At 44.9% G+C, this 25,519-nt stretch overlaps 1 protein-coding gene across 2 annotated transcripts in view; it reads right to left on the reverse strand.

The window, feature by feature from the left end:
- Positions 1–25,519, reverse strand: part of DOCK1 (dedicator of cytokinesis 1) — a 502,641-nt gene that overhangs the window by 163,036 nt on the left and 314,086 nt on the right. For both annotated transcript variants that reach the window (XM_084751055.1, XM_084751054.1), the window contains exons 28-29: positions 22,984–23,085; positions 15,283–15,377 (exon numbers count right to left, since the gene is read on the reverse strand). In XM_084751055.1, the coding sequence (XP_084607181.1) occupies positions 15,283–15,377; positions 22,984–23,085 (197 nt within the window). The remainder of the gene's footprint in view (positions 1–15,282; positions 15,378–22,983; positions 23,086–25,519) is intronic.

Consider the following 25,519-nt stretch of genomic DNA (forward strand, 5'->3'; position numbering starts at 1 on the left):
GGCCAGACTGCCATATGCACCTGCGGAGGAGGAAGAGGAGGAGCTGGAGAGGGCTATTTTGAGAGACCAGTGGGTTTTGATGGCTATTAGGGTTTGTTGAAGCTTAAAAGACAAAATCCATCTAGAAACGTTCACGGGAGGGTGACTTGGTAGCAGTTATTTAGAGTGATATATCTTTTTTAGACTCGTGTACTCATGAGCCTCTCCTAGACTTTATGGAACACAGTGTGAGTCTCAGGGCCATACACGGGGCCACCCACCATGATACATGGTAAATGCCCTAGGCAGAGCTAACATGGGTACCACATATATATAAATGGACCCAAATCTTCCACTACTTACTTGATCTTTTATTGCCAATGACCAAATTTTAGTCCTGAGAAATAGAAGCCAGATAAGGCTTTCCTACATCTGTATACATGTTGACACTGCCTCTCCAAGTTTCTCAGGAAAGCAACTCTCCATGCATCAAGGTCATCCCTCTGTTGCTGTTGCCATCCGGACTTTTAACTCCATCTCCACATCACCTTTTTCTTCCTCCATCAGAGTACTCTCAATCACCGCACCCCACACCCTCAACAAAGCCCCAAGAAACAGAGAAAAACCACCTTGGTATCACAGGTCCTCGAACACACCCTTCCTATGTTATTAAGCACCATGAAAATCACTTAAGGATGCCCAAGGTCAGTCCATACACTTGCTAACTGCACGGGGGCAAACATGGTTGACATCAGCAGTGACCTCTACTGCGGCCACTTCCTTAGGCCAATTCTCTGTTAATCTACACTCCTTCTCTTAGGACTCAACACTCTTCTTTCTTGTGGTTTTCCCACTCCCAGTTCCCTGTGTTGTGTTGACTTTTTCATTTGGTCAGCCACAGAGACTTCCATCTACCTCTACTCCCCTGCTCTAGTTACATTTGTTCCCTAGAGCATCTTGACGGCATCATGTCACTGTTAGTGGCACCCTAAATTGTAACTTTAAACTTGTAGTTTCTCCTGAAATGGGTGCTGGATATCCACTTGCTAACTGGGCCCTTCTACCAATTGTCTCCTTACAGTCTGCAGACCATGCATTTCCTTACTCCAGGGCAACAGGCGAACATCAGTTCCTTCAGAGGAGGAGAAAAAAGATTTCAGATACAAGCGTGCTTGTGACCCTCCACAGCACACTCTACACATTGTCTTATTTCTCAGTATTTAATTTTCTTCATAATTAAGTGTAAACTTAGTGTAATTCCTCTCTGTAGGAGGGTGACAGTGGGGGAGATAATGGAGAAACACTGAGCATGACGGGAAACAGCGCTTGTGAATACTGCCACCCTATTATTCTGCTTCCCCATCATACTGAAAGACCTGTCAATCATACTTGACTATCTTTGACAATAGGATGCCTGCCTTTTCAGTTTTCACTTCTTGTAGCCAGGTCTTAACATGTCCATTTGGAAATACTCCAAATGGTCCATTTTTTTTCCTCTCCAGAATGACCACTTCTCTCCAGGACAAAACCATCTGTGGTCTAGATTATTCCAGATGCTTCTAGCCAGCTCTCAAGCCTGTATCCCTCTCCATGCTCCTTGCTCTGGTACTTAAGTAGTCTCTAGGAAGCCTACCTTTGATGTCACTTTTACGCTTTAAAGTCTAGATTCCTTAAAAAAAAAAAAAATCCAGGAACTACCTATACCCAGAGGATCCTTCCTCTGCCCTAGGTGGTTGGTTACGTCCAGCTCCTGCAGCCAGCAATCACCAGCTCCTGTAAACATCTATGTACACATGGTTTCTTTAGGCTGGAAAATTACTCCAAATCTATCCGGTAGGTAGAACATCACTGAGAAATAGAGAAGTCCTCTTTACTAAGGCTTCTGGCAGGTTTCAACCCACTTCACAATACCAGGAAGGAGGACCAGACTCTGACTTATGAGCTCACCACACTTACCTGTAACAGCATTTCCTAAAAGATCAACACACAGAGCCCCGGAAGTTACCTTACATCATAGGTTTAATATCTAAGATGAATAAACCCACCCACCTCTCCGTTTGCTCCCTATGCATCCAGTAAAATTCAGTCTGAAGAGGTAAAGCAGATTCCTGATCTCTTAGTTCCAGGGACACTGGAGAAAGGGACAGGGAGCCAGCTGCAGGGCAGCAGAAGCCGTGCATGGGGGCTTTTAGGAGAAGAGTCAAAAGAGCCTCTTCTTCAGGGCCTAACAAACGTATGAAGGCCGAAGGATATTATGTAAAGCAAAGCAAAAGTGGAGGGCACTTACAGTCCAGCCGCCACCAAAGGGGACCAGGCCTACAAAACACTCTGTCACCTTTTCAAATCCCACAGCCCTCCCCGATGCATCAAAAGTGCAGAGTTCAAGGTGGTAACTTTACGGAATGCTGACCGTAAACACACAAAGAATCATCGGCACAGGAAGGCTCTGAGCTTCACGATGGGAAAGCAGAGGACTCTCTAGCTGACCTTTACCTGCGCACTACAGTTAGCAGCTCTTGTAGGCATCTGTGTAGTCACATCTATGTGGGTACCGGAGTCATGGCAACAGCAGCAACAAGTTAGACAGAATAGGAGCACAGATCCCTTCCTCCTGTGCAATACACTGAGGCAAGTGGGCCAGACAGAGAGAGCCCTCTTCCCCTCATGGGGAGTATTTATTGATTTATTTATACATAAAACATGAACAGCCAGAACTATGCAGCTGTTCCCAAGAGGTTGGGCACCCACAGCATGGGAACCAGTTGTCCTAGGTCTTCAGTATGGGCTGGCCGAGCTTGCAGCCGCACCGCTCATAAACAGCATGGAAGAAGAGCCTGTAGTGTGGGCTTTTGTTTTGGACCATTAGAATCCACTGAACTGAAAAGATCAAGCTGTCAGAGTTCATTTTCTTCCTAAATCAACCAAACTGTAGAATAACACAAAATATTTCACTTTACAACATAATTTGTATCTTCAATTTACTCGCAGCTCTTGCAATCTGACAGGTACAATATTAAGTAAAGCCCCTTTTTCTGATGCCTTATTGGAAAGGTTAACCATGAAGCAGCCAGCTCGAGCAGCCAGCAGCTCCCTGCAGCTTACAGGCCTGAAGCAATGCTGCTGATGCGAGCCAGGTTTATGGACTCAGATCTGCAAGCAGGTGTCACAGGTAAACTTGAGAGAACTCTCAGATAAGGACAGTCACTAATTACTAGATTGCTAGGAACATAAGGGGGGGGGTCTTTGCTTACTGCCCATTGACATAAAAAAAAAATCATTCCTTGGCAGACTCAAACATAAAACGAGTATGGGCACCTCGTTCCCACTGAGGAACTATAACAGAGAGTTTCTTGTTGTTTCCCGCAGGTTGGGGACATAATTGATTTGGCTGAGTATTTGCTTCACATGCACAAAGGCCCCCAGTTCAAGCATCAGCACAGCAGCACAAACAGGTGTGGTGATACGAGCCTATAAAGCCAGCAGCCAGGAGGCAGAAGCAGGAGGTTCAGAAGTTCAAGGTCATTCTCAGCCACAACAGGAGGATTTCTAATGACAGTCATTATCTTAGATTGGCAGTTCATACAACCACTGTTGAGGACCTACTGGGTGGTAGGCAAGGCACCCGGCAGCCCCTGAGGTTGTTGGAGAGATTTCAAATTATCTAGATGCAACATGCCCACAGTAGTGTCCAGAGTTTCCTATAAAACACAGTGACTTCTATGTGAAAGGGGATAGCATGAGAAACGTGGATAGAGGACGCCGTCACCATCTTGTTCACACTTTGATTCTCTGAAGGAATTGCAGTGAGCACTGTTACAGTTTCTTCATAGACTTGGGCACGCATCCCATGGTTAAATTTTTATAATTTGAGAACATAGGCTCAGGTTGGATTGAAGATGGAGACAATATATTATTCAATGCTATTTTCAATCTTGGGACTAGCAGACAGATAACTATGGACTGTGGTGTTAAGGATTTAAGACAAGCTCACTGTGAAAACAGTGTCTCTGGGAGATGCTGCATCGGAGAAATGTGAACGCTCCCTACCTGGACAGTGACCAGAGGTGACTCCAGTCCGTGTCTTTCTACAAGTCTTCAAGACAAAATCTAAATGTCAAACAACAGAAACATTATGACGAGAGGGAAGGGCTGCAGCTCCTGAGCTGGGGAGATCGGCTGCAGCATACACACACTTCCACAAGGCTCTTGCCTAGAATATGTATGTATGTGTGTGTGTTTGTGTGTGTGTGTATGTGTGTAAAGAGCTATTAGCACACAAAAATACACAAGTCTGAAGAGATGATGATGATGATGACTGATAATAATAATTTTTATAAATACATAGAACTGTGCTCAAGTTCTCAGATGTCAAGGAAAGGTGAACTCAATACTGTCATGCTGTAGACTACCAGATTGGGTAAAACAGAAAAAAAAATCATTCACTGAATGGTATTAACACTTACTAAGCATACATGGCAACAGAGACACTCTCTACATGTATGTGTGCATAATCCTTCTCTGGAGCCTTGCTGGAAAGGCAGATGGCAGCATCTGTGGAAGGTGAAGAACATGAACACAGGGCTCATGACTGCAATCAACATGCACTTGGTAGATGGCAGGGAGGGAGGGAGGGAAGGAGGGAGGGAGGGAGGGAAACGAAGGAAGGAGAAAGGAGAGGGAAGAAAGAAGGAGGGAAAAAGGGAAGGAGGAAGGGCAGGAGAAGGATTCTATACAGTGATGATACCATCATCAAAAAAAAATATGGTCTACACCACGATCTCAGTAATAGCACAAGAGAGACTTCTGTCTCCAGACCTCAGTAGGGACTGACTGATGACTAAGCCTTTGCCTTTCACTATGTCAATGTCTCTTCCCAAGGAGTTGTGAGGGCAGTAGGGGGGTCACTGACCATTGCCCTCACCCTGAGAACAAGTCTACTCTTCTGCTTACACTTCTGGCAACCAAGCCTTATGGGAACCTGTCACATCTGAAGCATGAGTGGCGTCATCCTTGGAGCCTACAGTTGTGACATGCCATAGTGCTGAGGCAGGGAAGTCAAGGCAGGAACCAGAGGCAGGAATCAAGGAGAAACACTTCTTGCCAGGTTGCTTTGCCTTACATCCAGCCACCTTTCTTACACAGTCCAGCCCCACTTGTATAGACATGGTTCCACCCAGAGTGGCTGCCTCCAATCCACAGTGATCATCAATTATTTTTCTATTGCTGTAATTGAACACCGTGACCAAGACAACTGATAAAAGCTATTGCATATTCTACTGGGTGCCATTGTTGCGATGGTCAGGAGCATCCCTGAGCTCCTCTCAGTAGATGCCAATATCTCTCCCTAAATATAGCAGCCAAAGTATGTTTGGACAAAGCTCCTTTTCCTCTAGGTGGCAAAAAAAAAAAAAAAAAAAAAAAAAAAATCTCCATCATTCTGCCACTGAAAGGACACCTAACGTATTGTGAGGCAACCCAGCCAATTTGTGGCTTTGGTTCCCTTCAAGTTTTTTGGTTTTTGTTTTTTTGTTTTTTGGTTTGTTTGCTTGCTTTGGACAAGGCCTCACTTTGTAGTTCACACTGTCTTCTCATCCACCCCAGAGCCCAGACTGACCTCAAACTCTTATCTTCCTGCCTCTGCCATGCTGAATGCTAGATTACTGAGCTTCCTCACCTGCTCTTTCTTAGTCCTGAGCCAGTTTCACAGGCCCTTTACTGCATAGATTTTTCTGGGTCCCAGGAGTGTAATGAATGAGAGTTTAGGACAGCTTTCACCTGGGAGGTTGGGGTGGGGGTGGAGGGGACGGCTTCAGGTGGCTACGAAGAAAAGTTTTCCCTCCATCTTGTTTGGCTCCTAGAGATGCTCCATGCACAGGAAGGAGAGGATGGCTGGATTCTGTCCTCATGAATTGCAGTGCATCCTCCACTGCTAAGTGCCAACGGGGCAGAGACCGAGAGCAGCCAGGAGCTCACATCATGGCACAGAGATGTGCACAGCCTCAGAATTCTCCAGCAGACTGTGCCTTTTCAAACTCCCTCTGAAGTGAGTGTCCCTGAGTAAGAGCCCTGAGAGCCCTTCATCACTGCCAGCTCTTGAAGAGCGGTTTGATTTTCCATCTTTGGAATTAAATAAAGAGGCAATCCGAATCAACCTCACTGGTAGAAAATATCCATGCTACGTGCAATAAATTAGTTATAAACAACCAGGTAAAAAATCAGAAAGTGGTTTGTTTCAATTACGCAAAGAGCAAAATAATTAAAAGTAGTTCAAACGAACATAATAAAGAGGAGGAGAATTTCAAGAGGTAGAAGGGGGTGGCCTGGTGGTTCCCACAACTAGGGGAAGCTGGCTTTGCTGCACTGTCCACACCACATGCGGGCCCATGAGCTGTTGGGGGAGAGTAGCTCATGCCTTTGCCCTCTACTCCAACCAGCTTCTGAGAAAAAAAAGGGAAAAATGACTGTAAAGTCTTCTGGCCTGGTGGGTGCTTTCCCCATGTGCCAGTCTGAGCCCCATTCTTGGACCCCGAGCAATCCCAAAAGACAGTCTGTCCTGTGAGTTGACCAGAGAAGTGAGCTGGAAATCTGGGGATCAATAGAGGAGAGCTTGTGGTCTCTTCTGGAGCACCCCTCAGCCAGAGCCCCTCTCCTTGGGAAGGGTGAAGGTTCAAGGACACAGAGAGTGAGCCGAGGTCACAGGCAGCACACTGAGTGCCTGGGACCCTTTGTCCCAGAATGTTTGTTACACTGAGTTTCCATTGCATCTTCTTTCATTGAAAGTTGATCCTCAGCTAGTTATGCTGCCGTGGTGCGGATGCCGATGACAAAAGGAAAAGGTGATCCTCACGTGAGCTTAAAACTACGATTAAGCTGCCAGGAACACAAAGCCTGGCCATAGCTGTCAAGGTGCACATAGCTTGCCGGCTGAGTCCTCCAGATTCCCCTATCCCCACGAGGCTGGTCTCCATCATGCAGGGACCTCCACCCGCCTCTACCATTGTCAGCTGTTAGCATGGTAAGACCACCAACTACTGTTCCTCTACAGCAAGGAAACCGGTAGGCAGGTAACCAACAGCTGGGGTTACTAATCAGATTTCTGAGCACTCACATGATGTGTTCTAGAGACCCGGCACTGCTAAGGTGGAACCCCTTCCTAAGGTTTAGGGCCCTTTCCTATCCTATGCCAGATTAACATTGGCAGAAAACTCAGCAAGCATGATAGCTGGATGCCAACTCATCTGATACATGATATTTAAAAGGAGCGAAACTGCTACCCAGAAAAAGCAGACACGGCATCTTACTTCATGAAATGTGATTACATATCGACTTGTATTGTGCATATTCAGTTGCTGAGAACATAAGTCCTAAAGTCATACATGGAGAATTCATCATGGTCAAATGCTGTCTGAATCTGCAGGGAAAGATGGGGGATGAGGAGGGGGAGGAAGTGGAAGAGGAAGAAAAGGAGACGAAGGAGGCCACATAAAATGGCTAGGCTGTGGTCCCCTGGTGATAAGGAGTGTGCATCCCAGGAAGCAGGCTACAAACTGGGCTGATCCTGTACTGGGCTGATCATTCGCCATGAGTCCACAGTTGGGCAATAAAACAAAACAAAAACAAACAAACAAACAACAACAACAAAACCCTGACACTCAGACACACACATGAAATAAACAACACATCCTTACAAACTACAAGGTGAGGTGAACCTCCGAGTATGAGACAACAAATGTGAGAGCAGATGGTTCCAGATGCAGTGGACCCAACACTAAACAAATGAAATGAAGCAGGTCAGCAAGATCGACCGGGAGATAATTCAGTCAGTAGTGTTTGCCTTGCAAGCTTAAAGACCCTAGTTCTTATCCTCAAAACTCAAAAAAAAAAAAAAAAAAAAAAAAGCCAGATATAATGGCACATATAATTGTAACCCCATCACTGGGGAGGCAGTGACAGGAAGATACCTATGGCTTGCTGACTAAGGATTGAGTTCCAGGCCAGTAAGAGATCCTGTCTCAAGGACCAGGTGAATGGCACCTGAAAGGTGACACCAAGGATAGCCTTTGTCTTTACACATCATCCCAATTGGTCCAGAATCTCAGACTGTCCCACACAAGACTTCTATTAAGCCTGGAATTTATCATTTAGAAACTGGACCACAAATGCTATTCCTAGCTTGCTTAACCATTTCCCCAAATTTTATTTGGGCCTCTACAAAGATATTATTCATCCCAAATCAGCTGGAAGAACCCTTAAGAGAATGAGGCAATATTTCCCTTAAGGGGGTTGAGTAGGTTTCTGCTTGATTTCTTGGGCTATAGATGTTTATTTTCATTGGGAGTTTGGTATAAGTTACTATTGGTCTTATCCAGAGAGAAAACAAGGATGTCTCTCTTTTCCTTCATTTCTCTTTCTTAGGTTTGGAGATAGAGGATGAAAAGAAAGAAGGGGGAATATAGAAATATATAGGGATGATAGAATAATAAGTAGATAATTGAATCTACTCCTCAACTTAAGACCTTAATTGTTACTCACAAGGTTATTTTTAATTCATTGGTTAGAATTTTGTATGTTGATGAAATAAGTTTAATTTTGATACATTGGTATAGAATTCAAATTTGAGATTATTCTTCAAACATATTATATGTATTTCTACTCCAATATGAAGTATTATACCCATACAACTCAAGTAGAATACAAGGTTTACTTCCAATACTTTGAAAATGCTATTGCAGGCTGTTGAGGATATGTAAGTTATACAAGTTAATTGTTAGTTGATCAAATCATGGCCGTGTCAATTACTAGTCTATATTACAAGAATATACATCCTAGGTTTGACAGATAGATATGATTCTATAGATAGATAAGGTAAAATAGTTAGATAAGGTCTTCCAAAACCAAGGAGACCTACAGAATATGGTATTTAAAGATTCTTTTTTTTTTACTATTTTAAAGATTCATTGACAATAAAACAGGTTAACTCCTGGCAAGACCTAGCCTATCTCAAAGAAGATGATGGACATCAAAAAAACCTCCTTATGAAGATGGCTTCAAATGTGGCAAAACAGCCATTGGGCAAAATGTCCTCATTTAGGCCACCGACAGAATTCTGCCTAAAAATGGGCAAACCTGGATGCAGGCAGTCAACAGCCAAGCTCTACCAAGACAGGGTAAGGAAGTCTTCAATAGTTTCTGCCACACAAATATATATGTCAGATATATTGGGCCAGAAGGCTGAAGATGATGTTCCAATATTATGGAGGGTTTTGGGTGACTTTTCAGGCAGCAAAATATCTCTGTAATTTTTTTTTTCAACTTTGGAAGCTGCTAACCTGCACTTCCTGTTTACTAAGGTAATTAATTTTACTTCTTCTCAAGTCTCTGATGGAGTTGAAGACTAGTTTAGTTTTACAATTAAGCTTACTTGTTTAGGGGTTGAGATGTTTTTAGGTCTAGATAGATGTTTTAAGCAGATAGAGATGTGATATGATAGATATTGATTTACATTCAGAATTTTAGACACATCAAGACAGGAAAGATGTTTTCTTCAAGGTTGCTAAATACAAATAGCCAAGCAATCACTATGAGTGTAACATTAATATAATTACTGGCTGTTTCATGGTTCTTCTTGCTGTATGTAGTCTATTTTGTATATGTGTAATAATATGAAATATATATATATATATATATATATATATATATATATTTTTTTTTTTTTTTCAAATTTCACTGCATTTGTTAAGCTCATCTTTCTAATAGTTCCAGTTACAAGCAATCTTTGTTAGGGCCACTGCACTGAATGGTAACATCTTATGTATGTGCACTGAAAGGGTACTCTATTTGGCTCCTTGGGAGACATAAGATCTCAGCAGATGTTTCCCTCTGCTACTTTCTTGCTCACTTTACAGTAGTCTCTGGTAAGTGACAAGGACCATTTCCTTGTCCACTATCCAATGACAATTTTGCAACCACCGGCTCTTCCTCCATGCCTTACTTTCCAGTGCACTTTCCATTGCTGACTACTAGAAAGGCCCAAGCCCCCTCCATGATTTTGTATCACATTCTATGCAAGTGTGCAGGATATAAACCATGGTCTACAGTTTCCTTTAGGCCCCAACTTGGCCTAAAAGAGACCAGTCAGCCACAAATGCAAAATCTACACTGACGTGAAGGGATACTTGAAAACTCTTGACAGTCACAGTGGTCAACAGTGATGCTTCTGAACAAGAGAGAGTGTTGATTTCACTTAGTTTCCTCCTGAAAGGAGGGTCACCTCCTAGCAAGGCCCATGGGGGAATTTCAGTGGGAGTGGTTGAAGTTCTAAAAAAAAAAAATCTATTGCAAATGTCAATCATTGACAAATGTAGAAACAGTTCTGCTACCTTCTCTGCAGACAGTATGAACAGGAAGCTGAGTTCTAAGAAGCTGTAAAATCTTCCCCAGTACTGTCCTTTTTCTCACCCGCTACATGATGCATAAATGTGGCTCTCAGGCCAAATGAAAGCAGTCCATAGCACACATATCTCTGAGGTGAAGGAGAATTGTGACTATCTGACAGACTTTTTTACCGCCTAGCAGGTCCCACCCATGGCAAAACTCCTAGTGTATATAAGGCGCACACAAACACAGTGGCACGGGGTGAGTGAGCCCATGTCCAGGACCAGTGGAGAAGACAAAGCAAGTGGTCTGATTCCCACCAGCAGCTGGCGTCTGTGCCGAATACACTCAAAGCCCCCAAAAGGAAAAGATAGCCACATGAGAACCAGGGCAGCTATACTGCCCAGAAGCTTCCAGTCCTCCTGGGGACTTCCAAGGATATAGCACTGTGCTGTTCTAGGTAGACTCCACACAGACACACTCTGACTGCCTGCTTCTGAGCTGTGCTTAACTTAAAAGTCATCTTGTCACCTGGCACCATCATACCCTAGCTCAGAGCCATAACGTCAGGCCATTGTTAGTTTGTCACTATCATAACATGGCAACCAAGCAATGTCTGTCCTTGGGATCATCATTCAGCCCCAAGAGCCTTGATTTGCTAACTGTTGCACCACATCGAATGGGTGCTTGTCTTTAATTCCACTTTACAGGCCTTGAACACCAAGGAACACTTTGTTCACAGACAAAGCCAAATGAGCACACAGATATTTAAGAGACCAGAGAGGCTGATTTGGTCGATTTCTAAGCTGTGGGCAGTAAAACTGCATGTCCAGCTGTGCCATTAAAACTTAAATACAGACTCCAGAAGCTTCTGGGGATCAGCATATAGTACAGAGGAAAGGAGGGCATGTCAGGGGAGTGACATGAGCAAAGCTGGCGATGTGCGACATCATCAACAACAGACAGACAGACAGACAGACACACACACACAAACACACACACACACACACACCAAAGGCAGACAGGAAATGATCTAGAAACCATATGTAATGGCTAATCTAGACTCTCAGCTGGATGGGATTTAGAATCACCATGGAGACAAACCTCTAAGGTGCTTTCTAGATTGGAACAATTAAGGAAGGAAGATCCTCCCTGGATGTGAGTGAGTGGGCTGGGATCCCAGACTCAGGCAAAAGGAGAAAGGATCTGATCACCAGTATTCATCCTGCTCTGCTTCTTGCCGGTGCACATAGTGTGACCAGCTGCTTCACACACACGGCTTTCTGCCACCATGCTTTTCCTGTCAGGACGGACTGCACCTCCGAACCATGAGCCAGAACAGACCCTTCCTCCCTTAAGTTGCTTCTGTCAGGTATTTTCTCATAGCAAGAAGAAAACACAGCCAAACCGTATTATATGCTTTCTGCATAGTTTCTACAGGAATATTATTTTAGTTACTTGAAAGATTTTTGTCCTTGAGGGAACTCACGGCAAGCTGCTGAATGTCATCTTCTCTAGCCACACAGCCTTCAGTGGTGAAAAAACAGGAGCAGCAAGCCTTGACTGGGCAGAAGTCAGCGACGTAAGCAGCAAGACTGATGGGAAGCTTGTGCTGTTACGAGGGGAAGAGCACCCTCGGCATCCTTTCAGGCAGATGGATGCACAGTTCAGGCAAGGGAAGAGAGAACAGCCTAACTTAGAAGCTGGTTCTGGGTGGTTAATATGGACTTAAATACCAAGCCCGCTACTTGTTTTGTGTACTTATGACTTGCCTCAGTTTCCCCATGTGTGAATCCCAGAGGCTTACAAGACTATGAAGGATAATTGACACGTGATAGTCCCATTGTCGTCCCAGCATCTATGTGCTGCTCACTCTTTATCCCAGAAACAAGTGTATTATATTAGTCAAGGCTCTCTACAGGAAGAGAACGGATAGAATTAACTGAGTGCATGGTGTGGCTGTGTGTGTAACGGCTAGACCTGGGCGTTGTTCGGTTTACAAGACAGAATAACTCAGACGTCCCATCTTGGTGATGGAGTCCCAGAGAGGTCCTAGAGAGCTGTCAGTTTACAGCTCATTTTGCAGTTCCAAAGAAGAGTCTAACAAAAGCAAAGGAACGGCTCAGGAATAGGAGAGGTGGACTTGCTAGTGAGAGTGAGGGGAGCAGGCAAAAAGCCAAAGCGTCCTCAGCTGTGGCCCAGATGTAGGGTAGAGCTTCTGACATTAAATGATCAGATTCACAGTGTGTCTTCCACCTCCCAAAATCCAACTAGAGACAAACAAACAAACAAACCCTTCACAGACTTGTCCAGATGCCTCGGTTTAGGTAATTAAGATGTGGTCAATCTGTCACCAAGATTAGCCATCACAACACATACACAAAAAGCAGCAAGGGAGAATGAACATGCATCGACAGTGAAAGCTCTTCAGGGTGAACCTGGCATTTAAGGCACAGTAAGGACCACCAAACCAGCAGTTTCCCAAGAGCTTTAAGTGCCTCTGACCTGATAGAGGCAAGAGGTCAAGATATTTCTGTTTCAGTTCCTCTTTGAGCTTATTGATCCTCCTGCCTCCACTTCCCAAGTGCTGGGATTACAGTCACATCACATGCTTCCCCATCTGGCTGCATACAGCAGTGCTGAGGGCCGGGTATGAAGTCCAGTACTTAGTGCATGGTGGGCAAACAGGCTCCCAGTCTAGCTCCAGCTCCAGCTTGGGAAGAGGCTCCCTTACCCATCTTACTGACTCAGCTTCTGCACATTGATGCTGTGTATTCTGGCATTTGCATCCCATCAGATATGGGAATAAAGTTCACAATCATCAGTACCCACATGTGATGTGCATTAAAAATAGGTGGCTCTTCCAGAGGTCACCTTGCCTTTGACTTTGTTCTTGTGCACAATGCTGACTTTTAAGGGTTAGACTCTCTTATATGAGCTCCTCATTTAGCTACACATAGGTAAGAACACACAAATACACATACACACACACACCCCTCTTACCATGATTGGCTTAGAACTCCAGCCTCTGTGTATAGTGAATCAGAGGCCATGTCAGATGTCATTCTCGACACTTGGTGTCACTGATCCCCAGAAGTATCAATGGCACTAGTGACTCACCAACAGCAGCATGGAGTGACTTCTCCCCCTCAGCTCATCTCCCTCAAAACAAAAGCCTGTGCCTACAATACAGTGCATCCTGGTTGCTGCTCCTCCACTGCAGCTCATCACATGGCTGGGCCAGCAAGGAGTCTCCAATGAGCAGGAGAAAGCCTGCTCTGGGGGCCACAAATCATATATCTCCTGGCTGCACAAAAAGCAGCATGGCCCCAAAGAACCTTGGTGCCCCCTAGACTCATAGTGCTGTGAGGACAGGGCCACAACGACAACTGATGCTTCCTCCAAGATAAGGTTGGAGGGAGGAGGCTTTCGATGGAGCATCAAGAAGATGCAGTGATACACGGATGACCTGAAAACTATAAGCAATCTGTCGATCATAAAAGCAACACAAAAACAAAGGTGTTAGTATATTTTATGCTCTTCCCAACACAATGGTGAACCCTGAAAGGGATATACAATGGCAGGGAACCAGTCACATCTGAGGATTTTCGAGAAGTTACCACCCAAGGTATGGAATGCACAAGCTGAACACTGTCTGGGACATGAATTCCCTTCTGGGGAGACCAGAAGTCAAGTTCACCCATGAGGTCATGGCAAACCTGCTACCCAACCCACACCCCACACCTGTGTTCAGAGAACTATTCTAAGCACTGTTGCCCATGCTATCCCTAAGTCTTGGTTCATGTCTCAATGGTTTGCGTACATGGTTCTAAGACAGTGGGGGGGGGATTGTTTCAGATATTGATGTTGATTTATTTGTTCTATTGGATGAAAAAGAGACCCATTAGAAACACTGTGGAGTGCTCCAGAAAAATTTTGGATTTATAATCACAAAAATAAATATTAAAGTCAAAAAAAGGAATAGTATGCTGTTGGGTTGGATCCTGGCTTCTATAGTAGCATGGGAAAGTCAGGAGATAGGCAGAGGGCTAGGTGACATGGCAAGGGTGGAAGCAGAGGCCAAGACCCCTTCTCTACAACCAGTCAGGGTTGACTGCAACAACCCCCAGAACCAGGACTGCCCTCTCCATTCTGCCCACCATGAGAGAGCATGACCACAGCAGTATCTGACTTGAGAGGTACAGCATCCCATCAGTGGAGCCCTGTCAGAGGTCTGCTGGGAATCCAGCCACAGGAGGAACTTAAGGCCAATATTGTCCCTGCTATTATAGGAGGAGCAGAGCCCAGGAAAGGTCCAGGGAAGGTCACTGCTGCCTTGGATTTCTCCACATGTGGACAAACAGGCAAAGTCAGACAGCCATGATACTCAAAAGCTGATCCCGAGTGTGTGGGAACTGTGGGCATGAGGATCTAGTCTACAAGACTAGATTTAGCTATATTGTAAGTTTGAGGGCAGCCTGGACTACACGGGACCCTGATGAAAACAAAATAAAAACAGAGAAATTGTCAAAGCCCTAGGGAACTTTAAGCTAACACTCCCATGGATCTATCAGAAGTGTGAACATACTCCCAAGCCCCTTCTTCCCAGTTATAAGCAAACCGACCTCTGCTCACCAACAACCTTCGTCTATGGCTGCCACTGAATCCTTCTTGTCTCAGATTTTGCCAGTTCCGGCAGATGGCAGCCCTGGCTCGTCCCCTCCAGGGACACCACCTGACCTAGTAGCAGAGCCCCCCTCTGGCATAAGGATACCCTCCCCACAATGGTCTCCAGGTCCACATCTCCATACAATCATGGCACCTAACCACAGCAGGGGCACAGCGCTTCAGCATAGACACCTGAGCACCCAGGAACGGCACCTCTGCCAGCGCACGTGATGGAGGCTGCAGGCTGCAGGCTGAACTTACTTGTTCTGCATTGTGTTCATTATCACCCAGTCGAAGGGGTAGACATTCTTCCCAATGAGGTTCTTAAACATGATGAATGTCTCCATCAGAAAATCCTGCAACGAGACAACATGGCAGTGAGGCAGCCCCACCAGGAGCAGGGTGAACCCTCTCCCCCATGAGGAGATTATAAAAGACCCCATTATTTTTAGCTGAAGGAAAACATTCTAGAAGCAAATGAAGATGTATTTCTCGGGTGCTGTGCCCTGCCTCTGTCTGTTTACCTGGGCACTTCTTGCTTGAGATAGCTTTTTTTCAAGGATAGATGTTGAAATAGTCTCTGGGAATGTCTCTCTGGCAGTTAAGAAAAGATCCCTGAGGGTTATAAATATACATTTGTGCCTCTTCTGCTTACAGGAAAACATGGATTTTTACAAACCTATCAGGCAGGCTGCAGCATTCTCTCATGTTTATCCTAAATCCATTTTTTACTATCAAAGCCCCCAGGGATCGGAATACTGCAATCCCTACCCTTTCATTCTGCCATTTCAAGCTTGCCTGGACCCTCTCACACACACTCAGCATGCAGCTGGCCATGTGAGTAAGAAGACCTTTTGCCCAACAGCTCCACAGTTAATCCTTTTGGGGATGCTGCTGGAATCTCCCGCCCTTCCTATGCAGCTCCCAGGGCAGCATAGGGCAGCAGGATTCATGGGGTCCCTGCTGCTTTATGCCACTCACACCCATAAGGAACTGCCCCCTCAGACACATCAAGCTAGTACCCCCATACTGGCTGGAATGACGAGCCCTTCCTATTTGGGATGGCAAGTGAGTTTTGCTCTGTGCTGTTAACCCAAGGAAAAGGCAAAAGGGGTTAGTTTAGAAGAAGACAGACATAGGTACAGCAGGCTGAATGAGCGAACCTTTCTCATTGTGTAAGCTCTTGAATCAGAATGAAGTGTTGGCTATGAAAGCCAAGGGAGAGAGTAGAATCCAAGCATCCCATGAAAGCAATTCCTCACTGGGAAATTCTCCAACAGCACCACTTGCAAAGAAGCAACTTGAAGACCAGTATCAGGTGATGGGCAAGGGGCACATTCTTTGGGGGACCTGTCCTAGTTTCATTCTGTTACTGTGAGGAAACACTCTGACCAAAAGCAATTTAGGGGAGGAAAGGCTTTATTTCAACACAAGTTCATTATTCTACTACTTGGCTTCCCATCTCATTAAGAGTTTGGAAGTTTGGATGGCTCGGCCGTATGCCTTGTGCTCACACACGCCTGCATGGAGTTGCTGGCTTTCCCTGCGCATCCCTCTCCTCAACCTAGTAATTGAGATGCAGGGACGAATTTACACTCTTAGAAGAGAAGCCATCTTTTCCCAGTGGCTTTCCTTTCCTTTCTATGACTCACAGGCCAGCACTTAATTAGAATTGCTCAGCTGATATACGATGGAACTTGGCTAATCAAACAAAACGCAGCCTGGAACGGGAGATGACCTCTTGTGAGGCTTACTTGCAGTGCTGAGTAACTCAGTAGTCGGGGTGGTCCAGCATAGCTGATGAGGCTTCACAAACGGCTCTGCCAAAGCCTTGCGTTCAGGAGTACTGAAAGCATGCTTCATCATTCCTTGTGCAATTTGCATTTGATTATTCACAGGGTTCCCAATATAGTCAGTGGTCAGTGCTAACAAAAAGCTGCAGGTGTGTTCTGGAGGCAAACAACAGCTCCTCTCTCTTTCTAACCCCATTGATTTGACGAAAATGTGACCCTTAGCTGGAGAACCCACCGGATAAGAGTAGATATTGTTTTAGACTGAGAATCCAAATTTAGTACCCAGAACCTATATTGGGCAGATCACAACTGCCTGTAATTCTGGCTCCAGGAGACTTAGTGCCCTTTTATGGCTTCTGTGGGCACCATTCTCACATGTTCTCTCTCTCTCTCTCTCTCACACACACACACACACACAAACACACAAACACACACACACGTTATAGTTGGAAGAAAGACAGCAAGGCAAAAAGAAGAGGAGAGACAAACACCAAAGCTCAGTAGGGTGGTCCATGAGTGTAATCCTAGCACTCATCAGAATGAGATGGGAGAATCACAGTAAGTTTATGGTTAGCCTGGGTTACAAGCAAATGCAACAGAGAAAGCTGGCTTGGTCTTTAATCCTGGTGGGCGGGGCTCTAAGAAGGAGCAGAAATGGAGGATCAGGTGTGAGGTCAATGTGTCTCTCCCTACAACATGATGGGAACCAGTGTAGGTGCTTGTCCAGCCACTTAGCAGCAAGCATGAATGCCTAGAGCAATGGCCACTCACTTTCTTAAAAGATTTGTAACACACACACACACACACACACACACACACACACAGAGAGAGAGAGAGAGAGAGAGAGAGAGAGAGAGAGAGAGAGAGAGAGAGAGAGAGACCCAGGCTGAAGGGCTTAGCCACTGACAGCTCAGACATGAGCTGCTGCTGTTCTTCCTGCTTTTCTGTTTGTCTGAAGCATTTCACACGACATCATTAGGGTAAAGACTTCAAGTCACACTGCGGAGAGGTGGATAAGGTGAGTGAACTGCAGGAATCTTATAAGATAGCTTTGCAAGATATTCCTGTCAGGAGGAACCAAATAAAGGGCATACAAAATTCATCACATCCAACAGCTGTGTGTGACTCCGTAATGGCCTCAGAATGATGTTCACCCAAAACAGAACTGTCCTAAAAGCAGACAACAAAGGGTAGAAGGTTGCTAGCATAGCCCAGGAATGCCCCTTGGGTGCCTCCTCCAGGAAACTCCTGCCTAACAACGGGTCAGAAACTCCTCCGTTCACCTGCATCATCGCTCACTCTGCCCAGGGAAGTCCTCTCACCACGAACTTAACCTTGTCTGTTTGTTCATTTGTTTTTGTTTTTGTTTTCTAGAGCCCATATGATATGGGTTCAATGGAAAGATTAACTATTTAGGGCATGTGAGTTTGTGCTGTCTCCATGACTCTGACAAAAAGTTGCTGGGAAAGGAATTTGCACCTCTAGATAGATAGTCCAGTGTGGAGAGCTTTCCTGAGGTGCAAGAGAGTAATGGCTCAGGTGTGTGGAGCCTGTCTCCTCTTTCCACCTAGGATGCATGCTCAGTGGTGACCAGGCGTGACGTCACCTGTACAGCTACACCTTGGAGACCGTGAGAGTCTCAACTGCAGAATGTGTCTGAAGCAGGCACATCCACACTGCTGGCATCTCTGCTTCCCTCCATACCCATTAGCATTATTTCTTGCCATTTTCTACATCCAATACTCCACCCTGGTCCACTTCAGAACATGCTGATGGTCAAACGGGACAGGCAAGGTAAGGTGCTATAAAGGAGAGGGGCCTATATCCATCTATGGAGATTTGGACAGGCGTCAGAAAGGGGCTCCCGGAAAGTGAAGACTGAAACAGCGAGGAGGTGGGGGGAAGGATTCCAGTAAGAGGGCCTGGGATAGCTGGAGGTTCAGAAACTTGCTTGACAGCGGGTCAGGCCTGGTGGCTCCCACAAAGAACTCAGGAAGCAGGTAGTAGGTGAGAAAGCCTCGCCGTTTTCTCTCCTAACCTTTAACACACCCCTCCCTCAGCAGTGCCTCCACAGGCTCCGCCCTGTACATCTCCCTCTTCACCACATGGTCTAATGCCACATAGGTCCCAAGAACCAAGGATCAACTCCCCCGAGCATCATTACACTCGCTATATATGTGAGTTTATTTTAAGGAGGTGTCAGGGTGGGGGCCAGTCACCAGAAAGATTAGAAGGTGAGAGGACTAAAATTCCCAACCCTACACACTCCAACTAGGGGTAGATTATGCCAAAAGAACTCAAAGACAAGACTGGAGGGGACTGGGCTGCTGACAGGGCTGGGGAGATGCAGCTGCCCTGAACGCCCATCCTCACCCACTTTGTCCTGTGCGGCTCTTCCCAGTGGTTTTCTAGAGCTATGTCCTTTATTAAACAGCGGGACAGAATATACAGATATCTCCTCAAGTACCGTGAGCTAGCTGGGTCTCAAGGTGTAATGGAAGTTTCAGTTTCTTTGTAAACTCAGTTATGTTAAGTAAACGTGTTTTTGCTTTAATCCCAAGTGTGTGATTTTAGTTTGGGTTTTCAGTTTGTTCACAGGTGATAATTGTCTTGTTTGGAGCCAGGTCTTTGCCAGCTGGTAACAGCCTGCTCTGTGTGGCATGGAGAGGGGAGCGGTCTAGAACTCTGAGGAAGATAAATAGGAGAGCCTGGAGAAAGAAAGTGTGGCATGTGGTGGTGATGGTGGTGGTGCGGTGTGAAGCAGGTAGCAGTTTGGAGAGAGCAGAGACAGACTGAGAAAAACATTTCAACGCAGCGGCTTGGAGGAGGCTGCTCATGCTGTGTTTGCTGTTGACAGAGAGTGCTATTGCCACAAAAATCCAACTGACCCTAAACAGCTGGGAGAGCTAAAGAGATCTCACCCTCTCTCCCCACTAACCTTCTTTCTCTCTTACTCAGGATGAAAGGACTGGTGGAATGGAAGTAGAGACTTCAGAACCCCAAATGAAACAGAGTTTATACAAAAGAGCATCAACACCAAGGCCACAGTTAAAGGAACTCTTATTAACAGCTGCTTAGTCAAAAGTATGTGACCTGGACTTAAAAGCTAAATCTGGGTGAGTCCTTTCACCTGTGGGACCTGTGGCCACTTCTAAGTTGACAGTGACAGTTGGTGTCAGAGAACCAGCTGATGTGGGTCAGAGTGTGGAGAATAGTATAGACTATTCCAGAGGCACCCAGAGGATGGTGTGTGGCATACAGCTAAAACAGTTTCCCTGAGGCTCTAGGGAAGTTTTCTGCTGCTGCTCCTGATGCTGAGACTTAGATCCAGGGCAGCATCCTGCACTAGGAAGAAACAAGGGAAGTTCGCTGCAGCTCTCAGTCTTTAGGAAGCAGCTTGCCTGTCTGTGGGGGTGTTTGAGTGGCACCTGTCTGGTCTTGCCTTTCCCAGATCAGTGGCCTTAACCTGATTGAGACTCTTTGGCTACCCTGGGGACAAAGGACCATTTGGAAGGTGACAGCAGCGTCCCTGTGGGGGACAGTGAGGTGATGATAACTGTGAATCTATGTGATGCTGATTTACCCAGCAGCCGTGTTGGTGGAGGTGGCGTGGCAGGGATTGGGTGTGTGTGTGTGTGTGTGTGTGTGTGTGTGTGTGTGTGTGTGTGTGTGGTGTGGGGCTGAATCCGAGAACTTGGAGCTGTGCTTGTTAGAAGCAGGCAAGACTCGAAAAAACGGTTTTAGGCCATATTCATATTGGGATACTAATTAACTTCCAATTATTTCACAGGAAATGATCTTTTCATATTCATGATAATTGGGAGAGTAGAAAAATAAAATACTCTCTGCATATAGTTAGTGGATAGGAACATATTTTCATGAAGGTTTTGATGAACTAACAACAATCAAAAACCTTGCCATGGAAATTTGAGACATATAAATAACAAATGCCATTTTATAATGGAAATAAAATTGTATGCATATAATTGATTTTCTGGATGCCTGTGTCTAAGAGGAAAAAAAGAAAAGAAAAATCCCTTGGGAAATTAGGACCAGAACATGGGATCCATACTGATCCTCTTTTCTGAGGAAGGAGAAAGTGCATGCCCAAGCCAGCAAGGCACCCTCATCCTGTGGTGCTTTGAATGAGAAATGGCTGCCCCAGTCTTAGGCATTGGAACACTGGGTATCTAGCTGTAGCGCTGTCTAGGGAGGTTTGGGTGGTGCAGCCTTGCTGGAGGAAGTGTGTCACTGGGGACAGGGGTTCAGATTATATAGCTCTGCCCCACTTCCTGTTTGCTCTCTCTGTGTCCTGCTTGCTGTTAAAGATGTGCTTTCTCGTCTTCCTGCTCCTGTCCTTGTACCTTCCACTTGCTGCCATGCCTCCGTGTGACCATGAAGGCCTCTTATCCCTCTGGACTTATAAGCCAGAATAAAGTCTCCCCTTCTTAGGCTGATTTCGGTCATGGTGTTTAGAGCCGCAACAGAAAAGTGATGAAGACTCACCCTTGGAAGCCATGTTGAATCATCGTGTTTCATGCCCAGCTGTAGCTAAATTCATTAGACACTTTATAATGCCACGTGTACATTTTGAGCACATGTCTGTTCTGCTAATGTGCACATTATTAATGGTGGTACTCATTTTTCAGTATGCGTAGTTACTCTCATCCTGACAACCTTATCATTCATCCCAGAATATCATCTGTGAAGTCACACGATGTCGTACTATTATTTTCACTGACCAAGGTTGGCACATTGAAGATTAAATGATGAAATTAAACACTATGAATATAAAATAAGACTTACTATGTTTATAATTTAAAATTAATCTAAGGACATTCTGTGATATTTATTGTTTATTTGAATATGTCCCTCCTGTAAACTCCTTCTTGATACTCAAAGAAAACCAAAACACACAGACCCGAAAACAGCACACATTTTTATACCCTTTTATATAAGGAAATTTGCTATAGTTTCAAGGTAGATTTATTTTCTTCTTAGAAATTATCCATGTCCGTCTGTCTATACTTATCCATTATCTAGTAACGCATTCCCTATAGTTATATTTATCAATCAACCCAGCTAGCTCACAATACGTTCATCATCTATCTATCATCATCAATATATTTATCAACCTATCATTTATCATCTATCAAGTAATCTATCATTTATCAGTCTTCTATCAATCTATCATGTATCTACCTATAAAGAAATCTATTATAATTTTGAGGTATAAATTCACCCTATTCTTAGAGATTTACTTAGCTATCATCTATATATGAATATGTGTGTATATATATGTGTGTGTGTGTGTGTGTGTGTGTGTGTGTGTGTGTGTGTACGTATGATCTGTCTGTGTACATTTCTATTGTCTTTCTGTCTATCCACCTACCTACTATGGCCACAAACAAGAAAACCTGGTCCTTGACTTAGCTCTTTGAAGGAAATCATGAACATCCTCTTCTTGCTTTCCTCCTTCAGTAAGGCAGAGGCCAAAAGCACTAAGCCTTGTTCTGGAAATAGTATGTGAGCTAGCTGTGTCACACAGTAATCTACAAGTATTCAACAGGACCAGTGAGTCCTTAAAAGTAGAATCCAAGAATTCATATTAGCTCCTCACTAGAAAGCCTGCCAGCAGGTTTGGTGCAGCTTTGCAAAGGATATTCGCCATATGGCAGTGTAATTTCAGCCCATTAGGGAGGTAGCTCCTAAGCAATAAATTTCCCTATTACCCTCTTCCAATTAAGTTGCATCATAGTTTGCGTGAGGAGGACTAAGGAGTTATTAGGAGGAATGCTGATGAGTGTCTATGATTAGCACTAATTAATAGCCGAAGATAGCTTAAGGTCCAGGAGGGGGGTTCACAAGCTACTGCTATAGACAGTCAAGGAAGACATGATGGGGCTAATGACTGCGACAGACATGATTGTTAGTGACCCAGCAACAAGGGGAAAGATGCTGTGACCAGAACAGATGGGGTTTCTCCAGGCTCAGCCACAGTTATACTCTAGGTTGGTGCTAGTCAAAAGCTTCCATCTAGAAGCTTCCTAGAGTGGCTTCTGACACCAACCAGAGAAGTGCCCATGCAAAAATCTCTTTTAAATGAAAATATAGATGCCACCCTCCACTTCCACAGCTGGTTCTGTGATATGAAGGAAATGACACTCACCACAACATCTGTCCTCATCTTCCCGAAGGTCTTGATCAGGTGGGCGTAATGGTAGTCTTCCATCTGCCGTAAAATAGCTGTCATACAAGCCACGAAGTTCCCCTGTAGGTGGATTGGATGGTGGAATTAGATAGGGAAGAAAAATCCTTGTGGGAAGAACTGACATCAGCCATGGGCTGGCTCTATGACCATCACAGGAAGGCATGGGACCTGGGCAGAAGTCACAGTTCTGTTCCATGGTACTCAAGGTCAACCAGAGATGGCCTGGGTCACATCCGGCTTTGTTTGTTTGTACCACGGGAATACAGTGGATTCATTTGTCTCTAACCGTATTAAACGATTAAGGGCATCTTGACAAAAGGTTTTCCAGAATGGAAAAACAACTTTTAAATGCCTGCTTCCTTAATTAAGTTCACAAAAATTAAAGACAAGACTGAAATTCCAATCACTGATGTAGCATTCTTGGAAATCAGCCGTCTTTATTATCAGGCAGATGTGTGCACAGCTCCTCTTCCAGAGCCATGGCAAAGAGAGGCATTTTATTTCTTCAAATCTGCCCATGTCCTCCTTGGTCAATCCAGAGACAATCACTACAAGCCAATCCCACTGTAAGTTCTGCTCCTGGGGAAACACTGGGGAGCAAGGCAGCCTCGCTGGGATGTCCAGTGGGAGGGGTGGGAATTCTCAGACCATACAGAGATGGAGAGACAGCAGAAGAAGGAAAAGCCAGAAACCAACAAACAAATGCAGATGCTGGACAGAGTAAAGGACCAAAGCAATTGTCCAAGGAAGTCTAGACAGTGCACAGACTCCTGGGTGTTCCTTGAAAGGTGCATGCTTTAGGGAGAAATCCAGGGCTGAGCACTCTTGTTGCCATAAATACAACTTCTTACTGGCAGGCTGGGGAGCTAATATCACAGAGCCGTCCTTGTTTTTAAATATGTACCCATAAGTTAATGACATTTGAAGCCACTCAGGACCTATACTAACTTCCATTAAATTGTATGAGTCTGGTAGAATAATAAGAGGGATATAGTTTGAAACACATCCTATTTTATCTTTAGTAAATGAACTCCCAAATTGCATTCTTTTTACTAATTCCAATTTTTTCCAACAATATATTTGAATGCCTAAATGTCTATTATATTAATTTGGAACATGCACTCCACAGTGAACGTTAGAGCCCAATATATTTTTCTATCTGTAGCATACGCACAGGCTTCCAAATGAGTCCTCAAAGGACACATTTTGCAAATTGAACAAATACAATAATGATGATATGGTATCTTCCATTTGCCCAGAAATGTAAATTTTTTGTGACTAATGGTAATTGTTGAGATTTAGATTCCAAGTTTGTGGTGTTCTGGGAAAGAGCTAAATAATGCTTGTTTTGTATTAGAAGGCCATTTGTTTATGAATGGGAGCTTTTGAAAGACATATAAATATCTGGCACCCCACTGGGCTCAAGAGAAGCTGCCTCACCTTCTCTTCAAGAGATGGCATGCCTTGAGGACTCATCCTTGTCAGTGCCAGTAGCCAAGCCCTAAAACTACACTCTCACTCAGTCACCTGTAAGACTTGCTGCTTGTTTCATTCTCAGGCAGTTAACCTGAGATTCAGAGACTGTATCCTCAGAGGAGTAGGTGGTAAAGTCAGGTGTGAACCTAGCAGTCCGGGGCTGGAATGCACAGACTTGGTTGCAGACAACCAATACGCCTTAAATGTTCACCACGTCCCATCCTTGTCATTTTCAGAGAAAAGTTAGGAGAGGAGAAGGAAGGGCCTCTACAATACTATGCCTCAAATTCTACTCTGATGCAGGTGGTCTGGAAGCCGTGATCTACTCTGTGAGAAGACGGCCTTTCTAGAGAAGCATCCATGCAGGAATGGAACAGGTCAAGTCAGTTCAGCAATGGAGTCTTCCACTTGAGACTCAACAAAGCCACTGAGGCAGTAACTTAGAACCAGAGTGTGACGTCAACATCAATGTGCCTACCGTGAAAGAAAAAGCAAAGAATGACTACTTAGGGGGTTTGGGAAGATCCAAGGTTCTGTTTAAAGTCACCTCCATAAGAAGAGCCAGCATATCTGGGTCAGGCCAGAGGGCAGAGGAGGTGATGGAGACACCACTCATTATAGCCCAGATTGCCAGGTAATCAGGAAAGTCCATGCTAAGCAAAGAAAACAGTGGCGGGGGGGGGGGGTTGGCTGGGGGGGTGGAACTATCCCCCAGGAAGAGAGTCCTGAGAGGATGTCAGTGGCCAGCTGGAGTTTCTTAGCTAGATGAGAACATCTTGAAGAAAGCAGCCAAGGAGCCCCTTATTTCATGACACTGGGTCTAATTAAAGCAGACCCCAAAAGGGCCAAAAGAGAGCCATCCCACGAGTTAGCAGAGTGCTCCCTGGCAGCCTTGTGTGCCCCCTTTACTTAACCTAAGGAAATGGGCAAAAAGCAGTTTGTACCATTCAGCCACTGCTCTCTTAGAGGATGCAAGTTTTGCTGGCTTGGCACAATTGCAAGTTGCAAAATGGGACTC

This window comes from Acomys minous, assembly GCF_964271855.1.
Source record: "Acomys minous genome assembly, chromosome: 2".
NCBI classification, from domain to species: Eukaryota; Metazoa; Chordata; class Mammalia; order Rodentia; family Muridae; genus Acomys; species Acomys minous.